The sequence below is a fragment of the Enoplosus armatus genome, chromosome 4, assembly GCF_043641665.1.
Source record: "Enoplosus armatus isolate fEnoArm2 chromosome 4, fEnoArm2.hap1, whole genome shotgun sequence".
Lineage (NCBI taxonomy): Eukaryota > Metazoa > Chordata > Actinopteri > Centrarchiformes > Enoplosidae > Enoplosus > Enoplosus armatus.
Genome location: NC_092183.1, coordinates 10,885,216 through 10,903,134, shown reverse-complemented (window position 1 = coordinate 10,903,134; position 17,919 = coordinate 10,885,216). Strand labels below are relative to the sequence as shown.

Sequence of the window (17,919 nt, the reverse complement as noted above, 5' to 3'; positions counted from 1 at the left end):
TTCATGCCAAAAGCCCTCTTCCTCACCGTCACCATCAAAACTCCTATCTAGAGCATTCACTCCCTCTCTTTCACCACCTCTTTCTCTTTCACCGTCACACACTCGCTGCACCATGGCTTCACAACACATCAAGGCCATGGCAGAACTGTAGATCTATTATTCTTTGTAGTTCCACCTATAGAAAGTATACTTTCAAGTCAAAGTATTTTCAAATGTGCTGCGTAAGACATATTATAGTGGCAAGCGAATGCAAAATGTAGTGTATCTTACGTTTTATCTTTATGTTAAAAACCATACCATCTGCAGACAGGTGTGTTATGCAGTTCCCTGCTAAAGATCCCTGACAACAGCTTTGAGTCGTTACACAGTAAAATATAGAGTTGCACTGGTTCTGGAAGTAGGTTGTTCATCCTCCACTGTAAATTCTCATCACAAGGTTTTCTTTTAATGATATCCTCAAAGTTCCTCAACATAAAAACACAGGAGTTGTTTCAACTTTGTTTCTGAGAAATCCAGTTTTTTCCTTGCCTATTTGTGACCTCAGCGGTTCAAATAGCGTTCCCCATCCAAACCTTGTTGGAAAAGTGAAAAAGAAAAAACTTGTTTTCCAGCAGCAGGTTGCATCTTCAAAGGTATTTTCATAATCTCACACGTGTATACTTTTTACCTGGAAAATGCATAGTGTGTCTCCCTGTTCTCCTCCTCTTCTTTGTTGGAACAGGCCACAGCTGTGGTCAGCAATTTGTGGAAATATTGGATTTAAAAGTGGGTTGGGCAAACATTTCAGGGCATACAGTAGACATCTGCGGGTCACGAAAACCCTGTATAGGTTGGTATTGCAGATGGCTCTAAATACTGCAATACCAATGAGCCTGAGCCGCCACTGAGTTGCGAATGAGAGCTATAGCAACTTCAAAACACTTAACTGTTGCAACTGGGGAACAAAACATTGCACCATAATTGTTACCAAAATCTTACCAAAATGCTCTTTGAGAGCTCTTTGACTCCTTGGTAAGTTCAGTATTGTTAAAGAATAGGATAGGTTTTGAGCCCGTTTGCGGCTGGCAGGCGATATACTGGACCAATTCCAAAACTTTTGGTAGCTATTAGTAATTGAGACCCCAACATTTGTAAAAATGACCCTTTAACCTACTTGTCCCTTTACATTTGAATTAAATATGTTAATCTTTTGTGCTGATGATTTAACTGGGAGAGTTTCACAACCATCTAGCCTTTGGAAGTCCACCTACTGTAACAATGTTTGTGCAGAAAATGACTTCTACTTCCAGGACCCTGGATCCTCAAAAGAACAAACTAACTAATAAGCCTTTCAGTGATCTTGCCAGTACTTGTGGAGTCGAACTATCTAGGAAAAGCCTGAACATTTACAGTATCCGAGAGTGCAGTCTATGTTCTTCTAACACTACCTCTTTCTGCAAAAGGTCCAGGGCCTTTGTGGTGCATCCAGCTTGCTATCATTACAGGAGTACAAAAAAGGATCATAGGCATGTGTTCTTCAACACAGCCTGCAGCATCAGCCCGGCTACCACAGGGACTGTCTTCTTTTCCTCCTCTTCTTACAGAGGGCCGTTGGAGTTTGATCTCCTCTCTCCCCCTCCATCGGCCCCGAGGCGTCTGATTAAATGCTAATTAAAGCCGTTAGCGCTGCTATCACCGCTGCTAACTCCTCTCTCTCTGTCACAGAGATTAATGCCCCTCGTTCATCATCCCACCTCGCCCTGCCTGAGTACCTGCCCAGCTCGCAAAACCTGATCAAGTCATCAGCCCCAAAACCCCTCTCCTCCGCTCCCTCCCACTGCATGAAGATGGACGAGGGGTTTAAATTTTAATTTGAAAATTGCCCTCAATTACTTCTGCGGCGACCACTTGCCGGAGCTTCTCATGTGGTTGAGTGGAAAGGGGTTACAGCAGCGGGTCAGTGGCCGTGATGAGCGATAAGGGGACATTAATAAGAAAGGCAGAGGTTCATTTAAAAGCAGAAAGGACAGTGGGAGCAGCTTTCTCATTATTTAACTCCCCCAGCTTTATTTAAAGGACTTTATTTAAGGATACCAAGTTAATGTGTCCTCCAGGACAGACGGTTAAAGCGCCTGACAGAGTGAGAAAGTTACAGCCATAACTTACACCCTGAGCACACACTGTGGTGCCATCTTTTTTACCTCTTTTGACATTCTCGCCGTTTTCAGGCAGAGCGGAACGAGCCTTGGAGGGACATAAAATGTTAGAACAAAGTTACACACATCATTTAATTTTATTCTTTCACAATTTCTGGCCCACAAATGTTTTATTGGTTCCAATATCGGTAATCATTATAAGCTATTGGAAGATATTGAGCTATGTATAACAAGTCAGCCAAATGTCATTTGAACTACCACCAAATCGGGGGAGCTGTGCCCTGAAATATGCAGCTACTCTGCGGGGCCTCGTCTGGTGTTTGTTTTATTCATATCATTTTAACTGAATTGCACTCATGCTTCTTTCATGATAAGGTTTTTTCCTCTTTTTCAAATACACCTTATAGCAAACAGGTTGTTGTTGAGTGCAGAGGCTCAGTATCAGTAGTTTATGTGAAGCTTTTTAAGGTCTTCTGGCGTAAATGTCAGCATCTTTTAGGATAAATAAGTTAGGACAGTTTTGTTAAAAACAATCAGACTTTCTCTACTTTTATCCTCACAATGTGCCTACTTCCCAGCCCGAGCAACAAACCTGAGCCAACAGTGCTGTCATCCGATGGTTTCCAAGGACAATTAACAAATATACAGAGATTTACGCACCTGCGACCCGAGTGCTCCCACCCAAAAATACTTTCACTTCATCTCTCACTGTTATTGCCAACACTCTGCCGGATGCCTGTCCAAAAGCTCTAAATCTGTCTGCCAGTGTTTATAATGTCACAATGAATGCTGAGATATGGAGGAAAAACCCACTTGACTCCTCTTTTCCTCTCCTAATATGTTTCATAGACATAAATCACATATGTAAGAGGACACCATGCCTACATTGCGTTTAAATATGATGTCCTCAGAGCCCTCAGAGCCAAACAGAGCTCCAGATTCCAGGTAATGTGACATTCAATAGTGTGTGCAGCATGCACAGGTTCTGGGGCTGCACTGCAGGAATAAACAACACCATAGTCAAGGTTAGCAGGCTTCACAGGAAGAGATAGCTTTAACATTCCATTGCTGGTTGATTAAAAGCCTAAATGAGTAACAGCATGATGTCCCCCACTCACTCCATCATCCAGTCGGCTTTTTTTTTTCTTTCCGGCAGCAGCAGGCACTGTGCGTCCGGCGAACAGGAACAAAGAAGGGGGAAGAGAGACAGGGAGAAAGAGGGATGGAGCGACAGGAAGAGGAGAGAATGAGAGCATATATCAAGGCCGTTTTCAGTGACATTTGTGCTCTCGGTGTGGAGAGCCACTATGAATATCAATATGAACCCATGGAGAGGAAACATAGTCTTTTTTCTTCTTCTCACTGGGCTATTCATGCACACAAGAAATCTATTCAAGTCAATGTAATGGCCAATCTCTGAGCCGGTGCATGGTTGTGTGAACAGTGCAGCCTCGGCTCTACATCTTCTCTCTCCCTCTCATGAGTGTGCCTGGGCTTGTATCAGTGAAAAACACTTTATGTCAAGTGCAACTGTGGCGAACACTACAATATGTAAATCAGATCGGATTAAATGCTTGCATGAGTAGAGCTCGACGGCACCAATCAGCAACAGCTACCAACCAACAGTTTTCGCAGTATAATGTTTTTGGTGTTTTCACACAGCCTCTCCTCTTCCTCTTCCTCTTCCTCTGGTGCTTAGAGATATAGAGTCAAAGGGATGCAAATCTACCCACTTCCTTCCTCCCTTCCCCCATCTGCAAACACAGATAGCCCCAGGCCAGTCCCAGGCCTTTCTATATGCAGAACCAGTGACAGGAGTTACGCATCATTCTCCCCCTGTTCCCTCCCTAACAAGCTGCGAGCCTCGCTTTCACTAGGCTGCATGTATGAAGCTGTGTGATTGGTTTGGTACGGTAATAACAATACGGGAATAGTGTGCTGGCTGCCTCCTCCCTTTTGCATGTGGATCTTTACCGCCTCCTCTCTCCTTCCCTTCCCCGCTCACCTTTTGTGGGTGTATTAGTGTGTGTGTGCACGCTGTATCTGTGTATGTGCGATTGTGGACTGTTGGCTCCAGGCTTATTACTTTAAGTTGTCTCCAGCCCCAGCGCTAATCCCTGTCTTCTTCAGGGAGGGATAACAATAATACAACAAGATCCAGAGGTACTAATGAAATCCTATCAGGTTCCTGAGTCTGAATGTCATGAGAGAGAGAGAGAGAGGGAGGGAGAGAGAGAGAGAGAGAGAGGAGACTGAGAGTGTATGAGGTATTGATTGAATTGAGACCAAAGCGAGAGAGAGAGCGATAGAGGGGGGAGAGTGAGGAGGAAGAAAGAAAGGCAAGGAAGTGTAGTCATGAAGAGAGAAAATAGTTACCGAAGAGCGAGTGAATAAACAGAGTGAGAGCGAGTTCTGAGGAGGAACATGGTGAAAATAATCAGAGAGTGAAAGGAGGAAGAGAGCGGAGAGGACTTATGCCAAAAGAAGAGATTAAGAGTGGATGTGAAAGTTGGGTACAAGTGGAGACAGAATGTTTTCTCTTCGGTGACTGAGCATGCGGCAGCTAAAACACATCAGCTCTGACTTGAATAGGTTTCAGACCCAGACCATTTCTCCCTCTGCATCTCCGCCAGACCCACCATTCGCCCCTGGGATTGAATTAGGCCTGCCCCATTATACAGTTGCCATGGGGACCCTGACACCTCCACTGACGAAGTGAGAGCCACGCAAGGCTGAGTTGCTGATCAGAATGTGTGTGTGTGTGTGTGTGTGTGTGTGTGTGAGCGTACACATGCGTTTGAGTCTGTTACTGATATGTGTGCCTATTACCTCCTACATGTGTGTGTCTGTCTGTATCACTCACAACTTATGAACAGGTTGAAATAATTGGTGCCTTTTACAAATCTTCGGCTAATATAAACGTTTGATTTTTATTCATCAGCCCTTCCCTTTTTTGACGCTGATTTTATTTGCAAGTTTGCATGGACAGTTCAACAAACACAAACCTTGATGAAAACCATGTATCTCCAAAACAGTTCTATTTTCAGCTTTGTGACAATGCCTTTTTCAAATAATCAAATTTGGTTATAAATAGTTCTTTTAGTTTGAGTTGCCAGTAAAGCCTCAACCAGTAGAGGAACACTTAGTCATTCAGTTTATCTAAAAAACACAACATCGAATCACATTTGGATATACATGTTTAGTGGACAGTGGCAGAAAAACACTCAATACCAAAACAAAATCCATAAAGAAATACCTAAAACAATCATAAACAAACAAAGAGGACTGCTGGATGGACACTACCATGGTTTATAATGATAAAAGAAAACCAAGTCATCTTTATTACACTACTGTGGGTCCTTTAACACCAAGTACCATGAAGACATAAGTGAAACCACACAGTCGCTTTGTCCAAAGACATAAAAGAGGTCCCCAGAGATTTTTGCCTTGGAGACTCTATGATTATAGTATAACAGAAATCAGTGTAACCATTTTTTAAAACAAGGTGGACTTGTTGCTTTCCAGTCTCTAAACCTGTTTTAATAGTTTTTTTTCTTGTTTTTGCCACTCGCAGGCAGAATCAAACATGTTTGACATATTATGTTTGTGTGTCTAAACTGTTTGCCTGCTAATACATCCAGTGGACACAGAGCAACATAAGCATTAAATTGGTGTCGTGTTTCGGGCTACCGGATGCATGCAAGTCTAATGTTCACTCTCTTTCACCTTCTTTTAGCTCTGGTCTGGCCTCCATTAACTCCTGAGAGAAATATCTGGCTCTTTTGCCGCCAAATGCTGCACTATGTTCACCAGCCGTTTGGTGCTGGGCTGGCAGTGTACAGTGGGCGGTTTTTGGTGGTAGTTCAAATGAGCATTTTTGCTAAATGCAGCTGAAAACAGGGTCATTGAGAGTGGATGGTGAATCAAAACAGTAAAGTCACATCCCGCGAACCAAAACAATGAGCTGAAAGATGCTAAAAATGTTCCCTATAAAGCTGAGGGGAACTGCAGATTAGGGTGATTTATCTGTGGGTTCATCACTACAAACTACTGGCTAATATCATATCCATCATCCTCCAAACAACCAAAAATAACTCTCTGTGAGGATGTATAGGCCTTACTAAAATTAATACCATTAAACAATCAGAGAATAAGTGTTATTTATTTTGCTGAGTTGTTTTAGGAGTTATGATCCAAAAGGTGGGACACAAGAAGAGTAACTCCAGTCCCTAAGTGAATCTGGTATGAATTGCTATTTCCAACCTTTTCCAAGTCCCTGTGGCATGCAGACATTTTTCAATTTTCCTTTAGGAACATTTTGTAGATTAGCTCGGACACTGCACATATCTAAACGTTTTCATTGCATTCAAATATATTCACATATTCATTTATTTCTCTAATTTTACTTGTGTCCCCTGAGAAAACCTGAGCTACAGAGATCCAAGTTAGCCACTTATATGCTCTCTCTCTCACACACACACACACACACACACACACACACAGACAGAAACAATTAGATGGATGCTGAAAGCAGATACCTTGTCTGTCTCCTCACATTGGAATTTTGTCACCAACGCAGTTCTAATGGATGGCCAGAGAAAGGATGCCACCCACAGCACCATCTGGCTAATGCCCCGTCCTCTGCTTATGAATTACGCTAAATTGTGCCCAAGAGAGAGAAGCCACATGTTCATTATGAAAGCTGCAGGGGTATTAGAGATCCCCTGAGTCGCACCAAACGAGCTGCATGTCACAGGACGGTGTGACACACAACACGGTGCCATGAAGGGGGAAAAAAAAGACACAACCATCTCCAGATTTAATAGGATGCATTCATCAGGCAACCTGGACTGAGTTCTGACGTGGGGCCGATTTTCTATTGTTTCAACTATGATCAACTGTTCTGTCAGAGCGGAATATGTTTGGTTAGGCTGTTTGGTAAGTCATGCCATTTCACAATCCTTACAGGAGCCATTGTAGGTTGGGTGAAACTGCACTGATGGATGTCACCCCCAACACCAAATGACACCTGGACCTGAATTGAAACACGGTAGCCATTTTGTGCTAAAATGCTTACAACTGCAGCCAGTGTACCCAAACCACCATTAGGCATCTTTTATCTGTGTCTAGACCATCATGAGACCAGCCTAACAGCATCTGTCAGTCCCTGCAAAAACCCCTCTGGTACCATAAAAGACCGGGCCACCTCAGTAAAGGAACCGAGGCTGGAGAACCCAGTGGGGACCCATAGGAAGGTATGGAGAGAAATAAAATGCTTTGCTGTTTTTTTTTGTTACGTATTTTCATCTTACCACAGTGTGTGCCATGCATCGCCATGCAGGCAGATGGGGGAGGTGGAGGTGGAAATAAAACATGCATGAGTCGCCTGCAGCCCAGGAAAATAATTACTGTCATTTAGCAGACATGTAGAGGAGAGCAGCGCAGCCCAGTCTGCCCACAGTACACCGCCACACCGCCTGCATACCGATGAACTGGAGGGAAAACAGAGAGGGAGGGACACACTGAGTGGGAGAGAGTTGTGTGAGACATGGCACAATGTTTCCTTGTTTGATGGTAATAGATGCCGTAGTTTATTTTAGGATGTTTTCAGTTGTCACTCATAGCTGACAGAGTCCTTACACTGTTGCAATCACAAGAAATTAAACAAAGCTCTTCTTTTCATCTCTCTCTCCTCTCATTGGAGTCCCAACGTGGCTCTATACTTTATGGAGCGCTGTCTCTAGTCCAGTAGTCTCAAAGCACACAAGAAGTACAGTATATTCTCCAAAGATCAGAGAACAAAATTTGACCTCTGTGTCTCAGCTGAGGCTAAATCATGCGCTCCTTCTCTCTTTTACTCTGTCACTCATCTCTTCTCTCCCTCCTCCTCCTTTTCCTCTACATCTGTCCATCTCCTTCCTTTCGTCTCCCTCCTTCCCTTCCCTTTGCCTGGAGTCAGACCACAGCACAAATTTATAGGAGGTGGAGGAATGCCAGTGGAGGTCAAACGCGTGAGCGGCTCCCCGTCTGCCTCCCCTATCATTCTTTATGGCTGATCTAGTGGCGGAGCCTTCATTACCCTGAATTATACGCTGCAATTATTACCTCTCCCCCCCGGCCCATGCAGGACGGCCCTGGCCTTATCATCTTATCATCTTACCCAGGAGGAATGTAATGCGGGAACTCTTGATATATAGCGCAACATCTGCCTTCAACATGACTCCACTGCGGATCTTTGAACTTTACATCCTCACATCCACAGTATGTGATGTATGTGGTGTATGGCTGCGATCACAGGCTTATTTGTGGAGAGCTAAAATGGGCCGCAGAGGCACATTGTTTGATGGGGGTGTGGGCATTCCATGTAGATCTACTACGCTGAATATATTCTGTACATTTAATTAGACTCACTGATCCCTGCATGATTGGAAATAATAACTTCTTCTCTCTGGCACTAAAGCAGAAATCCACCAAGGTTTGTTCCATGCCCTGTAACTCAGTCTGTCTGCTTTCCAGAGGTTCCACCACACCTCAACTATAAAAGTGTCTCCAATGTGATTAAAGTATTTCGGTGTAAAGCCCACATTTTGTAAAATACTTTCCCATTGGCCCCTCAGATGCAGTGGCTTCTACATGCTTATTTGTAGTCTGTTTTTCTTCCCATCTGTTTTTGATGTTTGAGTTAAACCCAGCGATGACCCAACTGCAAAGACATCTGGTTGCTGAACTAAAGACTTGGCCTCATTGTTCTCGATTTTTGATCTGATTGGTACAAATTATATCCTGAAATTCAGACAGTAAAAATCACACAAGTTGGACTCACTTTGTTGTTGCTCCTTTTCTCACCAACACACCTCCATTACAGATGTTTATTACCACAACCGAGGTTCCAGTGTGAAGCCTGATAATCTGGAAAATCAGCGGGGTGTTCAGATAGCAGCAAGCTTTGGCAGTCTTGATATATTGTACTTTTTCACAACTCATTTTCGAGTGGGCACACTGAGAGAACCTGCGCTGTATCGTGGTGTAAATATCATTGCAGGCACAGAGGGGGGTAGCAGACAAGGGCTGGATGACACATACCATGCAGTAGGCTTCATCATCTCAGCAACATCAGTAGCGGAATCAGAAATTTCTCAGGGAGTTTGCAAAAGTTTTGCCTTACAGATTTCTTCCTGTAATATCACACACACACAGAATCACAGTCCTTTGTTCCAGTCAAACCTCAGTAGTAGCAAATGCACACCAGGTGGAGCTGAGGGTAAAGTTTTTTTTCCAGTCTTTTTCCACCTGAAAATGTGTCATCAGCTAGTGGTGTAAGTAGTATGCAAGCCCTTAAGTAAAGACAGCAGCACAACGTAGAAATACTCCATTATAAGTAAAAGTATAAGTCAAGTAAAAGTCTTGTGTTTCTAATATTTTGTCCACCCCTTTTATATGAATGACTAAATGACAGAAACACCTCTCAGTATAATCCAATACAATTCAACAAATGATCATACACTTAATTCAACAAAGCAAATATCAATCAAATTAACATTATGACCTTCATGAAGGTAGCATTTATTGGATGATTATTAATGAAGCATTAAAATAAAAACAAAAAGCCACCTGAAGACAGTAAAGGACCCACATGTAACCCACAGACACACATATAGCAACAAGTAGAATGTAACAAAGAAAGGTCCGAATGATCCAAATTGACTGACTGATGGATTGATGTACCCTCCGTAAACACTGGATCCTACACAACCCATAATGCAACTTGATATTGTCTTTCAAAAGACCCTCCCTGACTGGTAAACACCCACATCTTTCACACCTCCAGTTTGTTATTTTCCTCCACACCTTCCTTTGTGCCTCACTATATATAGGGCACAAACTTGATTTCAATTAACTTTTTTCCTTGGACACCAGGCTGGTAAAGTTGGTGCACAGCCCCCCCAGTAAAGTAAAAGTACCTCAAAATTTTATTAAAGTATGCTACAAATGTTCCATCGCTGGTGTGTCAACTATTCTTTCTTTCAGAGACACACATTAATCATTTTTTGTTTTGCAGTGCCTTCTTGTTGTAGTTTACTTCCAGGGAACATGACATGAGTACTGAAAGATACATACAGACCATCCTCAGCCATCAGCTAGCGCAATTACAGATCTTGTTGTGCTGTATCATGACCTAAGTGTAAGTACAGACTCAGCGGGGGGTTGTAGACAGGATTTGGATTACACACACACACACACACACACACACACACACACATACATACATACAGACACACGCGTTACCCCCCCCCCCCCCCCCCCCCCCAAGTGTGCTGCTATATCAGGCAGCCAGGCAGGGAGTCAGGGAGCAGTAACAGGGCTATTAGGACTCCCAGGGACCCTATCGATCTCCTCATTGATCCCCTCCTGCCTCGGCTGGTCCAGACAACTGCGAGGGTTTATACAGCTACTACAGGGAAGAGCAGTGAAACACTACAGGCAAGAGCACATGTAACACCGGAGGATGGACATGGAAAGAGCGGTAAGAGAGCCATTTAGAAGAAGTGACAAAAAGACACAGAGAGACAAAGTGAGAGTGAAAGTTTGAAAAGTTTAAAACCTTCCTTCCTTCCCTCCTTCTTGCCTATACTCTTTTACTTTCCCTCCCTTTCCCTCCTTCCTTTTTTTTTTTTATGACCTATTTTTCTTTCGACATTTCACATTCTCACATTTGTTAGATCTCTTTTATCTTTAATAGCATCTCCAAAATGATAAAAAATAAATAAATAAAAATGACACCACGGCTGGTGCAAAAGTGAATGGTTTTACAGTATAAAGATGTTATCCGACACTTGGCGCTGAGGAGATTTATAATCTGTGACAAAATAGGGGAAAATCTCAACCACAATCCCCAGTGAAATAGAGCATCGTGGTTATCGAAACCAGGCAGGCTGGAACCTTCACCCGGCCTCCAAATGGATCTCATTAAAGTTACATGTGACTAAAAGACTTTGAGATACTTTTACTCTACATGATGCACCCAACGTGTTTAAAAAAGTGATTATTTTGATTACATATCTTAAATCTTCCCTTATTAAATCGTTTTTACCAGCAAGGGCTGCAGGGCTCTTGCTCATTAGCCCCTGGCATAGCTGAAAGAAAATAATGCAACATCGCCCCCCCTGGACCTCTCATGGTACTACTACTGCAAACTAGCATATGCTTAAACTGACCATGTATATATTACACAATCATCTAAACAATCTAATAATTGATGTCCACCTACTCTGTGCGTGTCATCTGTCCAGATTTGGTGACCATATAATGAGTGAACTTGTGTACTGCTGAGTGTGCAGTCTGACTCTGATGTGTATTAATGACAGAGGCAGGTCCTCATCAGAGTCCAGCTGATTAATAACTGGCCCTTCACTCCTTCCCTCACAATTAATGGCTCTCTGTCTCACCCTGCCTATAATTATCACTCAATAATGAGGTCTAAAAGAAGGTGTGTGTGTGTGTTTGTGTGTGTGTGTGTGTGTGTGTGAGGGCAAGAGAGAGCTTAATTTAAGAGGTTTACTGGCTGCACTTGCAGTAGACTGGACATTGAATTTATTAGTTATTTACATATGAACCACCTGCAGATGTACTTTGACACTTTTATTCCCTTTTCATACTACTTCATACTTCTACAATTCAGAGGGATATATTAATTTAACAGTTATTTTACAAAGATTCCAAAGATTTTACATACAAATCATGTGATGAACTTATAAAATATGAGTCATAGTTATAAATGAAACAACCCAACAATGTCAAATAGTTAAAATTAGCGTCAACTACAACAGTAAAATGCCACTTACATATCAATGCATCAGCAATAATTGTCCAATAATAATAATAGGGGCATTTTTCAGCATGTTGAATACTACATTTTGTTGATAATACTTTTACTTCAGTGGCATTCAATGCATTCAACTTTTATTTGTAATGGGGTTTCTTTACAGCAGTATTGCTTCTTCACTTTGGGTAAAGGATCTGAATATGTCCTCCAGTAAAAATTAGTAGAACACACTGTGACTGTATTTTACCAAACAAGTAGTCCCAATGAAAACTGTTTACTGCGTGTTTTAAGGATTATTAAGTAAAGGGGACACTGGAAAGGGTTTCTTGAAAGACATGTTGCTGTAGATAGTTTTAAATGGCATTTTCAATGCTGTGGGATTGAAAAGCAAACTTACATTCACACCATAGAACTGGGTTTGAGACAAAATTCCCAATACTTGGGAATAGTTTTTATTACCAAGTTGACAGTAAAGAGTGGTCAGAAAATGAGAGGAGAGAGAGTATTCAGCAAAGGTCCCCAATCGGACCAGACTGGGGACGTGGTTCATGGTCGGCGACTTAACCCCTTGGCCACCAGGGCGTTCCAATACCTGGACAGATTATTAACCAAACCTACAGACAGGTGACAAAGGAAAAACCTGAATAAATGAGTGTAGAAACATAACTGATGCAGATGCTTCTTCCATACAGGGCATTAGGGGGTCTCTGAATGGTTTGATGAAAATAATGTAAATCAGATGCTATGGCCTTCAATGTCACCAGATCTCAACCCAATTTAATACTTACTGATGTGTTAGACAGCACTCTCTACCTCCATCATCAACACACCACATGAGGGAAGAATGGTGTTCATCCCTCTAGTATAGCTCCGCAGACTTGCCAAGGAGCATTGAAGCTGTTCTGGAGGAACTTGGTGACCTAACTAAGTCACGTCATGTTGTTTTTTTCCTTTATTTTAACACCAATCTATGTCTACATGGCTGGATGCTATTAGTGGTAAGTGAGAAAATCTGTTAATGATGGGGACCCTCATAATTGTGTCTGGCTACGAGGGTCCCTATCTGTTTTCCCACTTTTCAGCAGTGTGCCAAACTGGTTCATATCAGACCACCAGCAGCTCCCTGCAATGTGGCCATGAAAAGGCCCCAACATATCCACATACAGTGAGTTTATACAAATAAAACAAGCCTCATTCCTCCAGAGGAATGAAGGAAAAACACTTTGAAATAGGATTTCTTACCTACAGTGGATCTGTTATAATGACACAGACACTGAAATCCCCATGAGCAATAATGCATTCCCAGATGAAAATTACACCGTGACATAGGTGAACACTTGTCTCTGGTTATTTGCTGACTATCTGCTCTATATGTGCAGCACATCACAGTGTCATCCACCTGTTTTTAAACTTCTGGTTATTTTATCTTACAGGTCAGCTCATTCGTGCTATCAGGCCTGACAATCTGTGATAACAGCACTGAAGATAGTTGTCAGAAAGACATTATCTTCAGGGACGTGTTGCTAACGTCATCTTTAACATCTTCAAGACAGAGGAAAATACCTGCACTGTTGAAAGCACCACCGTTTGCCATCTCACAGGGCATTACATATTACATCAGACTGCTGAAGGTGTAGATCAGCCACAAAGATTTATAATCTGCTTAACAATTATAAGTGCCACTATTAACACTCATTACTTGGTAATTCCTGCCCATTAAGAAGCCGATAATCTATCTGACGTGGGCATCAGACACAGGGGTGTGTTAACCTGTCGAAAACACATCGCCGTGGTGCAATATCTAGATACAACCCAAGCTGAGCTCAGGGGATTAACTCCACGCTGATAAGACTGATAAGGTCCATAAAACCATTACACTCTCAGAGTGCCAATAAGAGCTCTGATGACTGTGCTGCATTCACAACAAGCGTTGAGGGGGTGTGGATAGACTTCATTCATTATAACGTCCAAGAATAGCCTACTGTACCATTCATACTGAAGTGCTGTTAAATGGTGACTGACCAATAAACAAAGAGCGAGGTGCACAGTAGAGGCTGTAGGTCAAGGGGAAATAAAGTTATGCTTGCCACACAGCAGATGCTATCTGCTATCATGCTGTCTTTTTTCCTTTACATTTACACTTCCTTGACATTTTGTCTATACTTGTTTAGAGGGATTTTTCCAAGACTGTTTATATGGTATCCATCTCTTCAAACCTTAGAATGTTTGTATGTTTAGAGAGAAATCCAGAGAACATTACGACTGTACAAAAGTTATGTTCCTAAGCACTTGAACAAGCCTGAGCAGCGCAGAAAGCCGTTTTGTCACAGTGAAACCAAAAGTATCTGGTCCATGTGCATATAAGTATGCAAAACCTTGACTGAGGAGGGTGATATAAAAAAGATCAACAGATGACATCAATAGAAAATTGGCGCTGTTTTGAACACCTGACCTTGCTCCAGGTCTTGCCCATGTAGTTTATTATTCAGCTTTATGTAACATTTTCACTGCAAAGAAGTTTAAACATTACAGCTTGTTTTAAGCATCAAGGCCAAAGCACATGCAGAACACTTATGGATATTATTCATTGGATAGGATTTACATAATATCAGATTTGAGAAGGAAAAAAAAGAAAAATCCCAAAGGAAAATTACAGCAAAACTCATTTGTATAGAATTACACAAAAAGTGTTATTATTATTATACAGCCAATTAAGAGCATTTCTCTAAATGTAATGCTGCAAATGAATCAAACTACATTTAGATTCACCTTTTAAAATGTTATAAATACATTTAACTACCTGACTGATAATGATAAAGCAGATACGATCTTTTTCACTTGAAATTGTTACGTTTGCTTGTTTGTGCACTGTCATTCTGTCCACATGTGAACACAGTTCCAGGTTCATGAAAACAGGTTTATGGAAAAATTACCTTATGACTTGCTGTGTCAAAGAAAAATGTTGTGCAATACTGTAACATTTTATCAGCACGGACTGTTTCATACTGCAGGCTGACTGCCAGCTATGTAGCTGGTTGTGATGACTAAGTAACATCCATCAAATTAAAAATGAATTTCCTTACGTGGACGTGGACGTTGCTTGAAATCTATTAAAATATTATTGCTTTTCTTCTTTTATTTAAAGTTGTAATGAGCCCCGTGTGTGCAGTGATAATCAGTAAAAGAATCAGAGGTAATTAAAAAACAATGTTCCGCTGTAAAACGTTCTGGAGATGTTGGTCCATTTGTAATATTGCTTGTTATAGTGTCACTATATGGTAATGAATTTGGTCTGAATAATTGGGAAGATTTGAAATCTATCAACATAATTTAATGCCTCGAGCTTGAAATATGGATAGTTTCCCTCCCTCAAGCATGTTTTAGTATCACAGGTAAATAGCGGAATGTATAAAAACCGGAGAGTAGGTAAACTTAAAAATAACATGGTGCAGGGTTAAATGTGGTCAGATGCAAAATTCAACACATATTTGATCTGCATTGCATAAGGATTTACTTATCAGATAGCACAGCAAACTATTCTCACAAATATCACATGATTGTGTGTGTGTTTGTTTTACATATATATTTTGTTGCCTACAAGACTCAATGCAAGAATGAATGCAACAAATCCAATTGGATTAAAAAGAAGGTTCTAGCTCTGCTGTTGAGTTAGATTACCTTTACTCTTGAGACTATCATTATATAAGGTTAGTAGCAGTAGCAGGTAGCAGTAGCAGTGATTGTACCTGGTATGATTGCATGTGACAAATAAAACTGATTGATTGATTGAGTAGCAGCAGTAGTAGTAGCAGTAGTCTAAAATCCAAACAATACTTTGAGACTTGGAGCCCACACCTGTCTATTCTGAAGTTTAGTCTATCGTCATCTTGTCGTCTTTTCAACTATCCCAAAGTACTTTCTCTGACTGTGTTTTTGCCTCACTACGAGCCCTATCTCTCTCATCCTTCTGACCCCAGATTAATACTGTGTTAATATACAACCGAGAAGGCAGGAACATCCCAGCCACCTCCCCTTATGTCTGGAGAGCATTTTCACAGACTCACACACTTTCAACTTCAGCTACATTTGTTGGTACTCAAACTTTGTACAAGGATTTATTTATGTTTAGGCAAGTCTAACATTGCCTCACCCTGAACAGGCACTAAAGAGGTCAAACCACAAGACTCCTCCTACCTGATACCATTGTCAACAAGACTTGTGAAGGTACTTCTCTCCATCAGGAAAGAGAAGAAAAAGGCACCTGGAAACTTCTTCCAAAAAAGAAGCAACAAGTGAATTAAATGATCATGAATGTGAAGAAGCAGCTGTGGTCCCTGGCCCGTGTGGTCCTGCCTGGTGTGGGATTCACATTGACCTGCATCGGGGCTTACCTGGTGTCCCAGCAGACGGAGTACGGGAACGCTTGGAGGGTCACCCTTGCCTACGTCATGTTTGTGTTTGGCTTCCTGGCTATGCTCATCGGAGTCTTCTGGACCATCTGCCACAGCATGAAGAGCAAGATGTACCAGAGAGGAAGACATCAAGAGCACATCCACGTCTACACTATCGAAAGGTGAGACCACCTGTGACCACAGATCCCCTTTAAAAAGAGAAATCATAATAATAGTGGACGAAACTGCTTATTGATCTGTATTGAAACACTGAATTACAAAAAAGGCAACACTTGTATTTCTATGTAATGGTTATGGTTACTATAACTACTGAAAAAAATGTCATACTAATCACTTAAGTTGATTGGCATCAAAAGTCAATACAAATAGAATTTCTCACATAATGTTTCTTCATTATCCAAATTGTCTTTTCAACAATTAATCCGTTTTTAGGATACATTTTATATATATATATATCTGGCCAGGGACAACAGATAGAAATGACCCTTCTGGGCTAACTCTGGCTCATTTACAGCTCTTTTATCTGTTTAGCAGTGAGCATTGTCATAAAGTAAACTAAGGTATTGTATGTCGTTTTCCTCTGCAGGCCGAGCTCCTTCCCTCCGTCATACGAGGAGTCCCAGGGCACCCAGGAGTGTTCTGATACAGCAGCTGAGTTTGTGGTCGTGGTAGAAGGGGTGGATGTGGTGGTGAGCCTTGCTCCTCCTCTGTACAGCCAGGACAGCTTGGAGGCTCCAGACTGCACATGGAGCTGGGAGCAACCTCCTCGGTACAGTCAGGTAGAGCGCCTTCAGCAGGCAGAGGTGGATGCAGAGGAGCGGAGGGAGGCCTTGTCCGGACACTGAAGGACAAAACTTTGCCTGACTGGCTGAAAAGGGAGGAATGGAGATCTTAGATAGACATTACTTCCTGGCTGAGCTAAGAGACAAAACTCCAGAAAAAATGGGAAATGCCTCTAAATGTAGTTGGATTGCTCGGCTACCAAATGACGGACCACAGACATGTTGACATCACCATCACCTTTGTGCCATCAGTCTACACCCAGTGCTCAACCTCTGAACTTTAATGTCTATGTTAACAGGCCTGTTTCGGCCCAGAGGTCTTTAAAGGGGTACGACCTCTTAGGTTAAACTGTGGTTTTGTGTTGATGTTCCTTGAATGGTTTTGTCTCTCGTTTCCTAAAACAAGGATCAACAAAATCAAACACTGCTGTATGTTTACAGGTATAATACAACTGTTTGTATAGGAGTGAATGACACTACCTCTGTACAAGGGTGATTTGCGTTATGGAATAATATCAAGATGCTGAAAGTGTAAAAAATGTTTATTTTCTTAATATAGCCAACCCTTGGTAGATTTGTTTTGCATTATAAATCAAGACAATGTCTTTTCACACTCCTCAAGACATTTTAGAATAATACTTCTTCATAAATTAGTCTTAAAAGTAAAAGTAAAGCTTCTTACCAGGTAGCCTGATGTAATCTAATTCAATCTCACTCTACAATTGTATTTTTTAAACAAGTGAGTAGACTATATTTATGAAAAATAA

At 41.7% G+C, this 17,919-nt stretch overlaps 1 protein-coding gene across 1 annotated transcript; it reads left to right on the top strand.

The window, feature by feature from the left end:
* Positions 1–16,259: 16,259 nt before the first annotated feature.
* Positions 16,260–17,215, top strand: LOC139283616 (transmembrane protein 252-like). Its single transcript, XM_070903618.1, has 2 exons — positions 16,260–16,531; positions 16,957–17,215. Exons 1-2 carry the CDS (start codon positions 16,260–16,262, stop codon positions 17,213–17,215), a joined length of 531 nt encoding a protein of 176 aa, XP_070759719.1.
* The last annotated feature ends 704 nt before the right edge of the window (positions 17,216–17,919 follow it).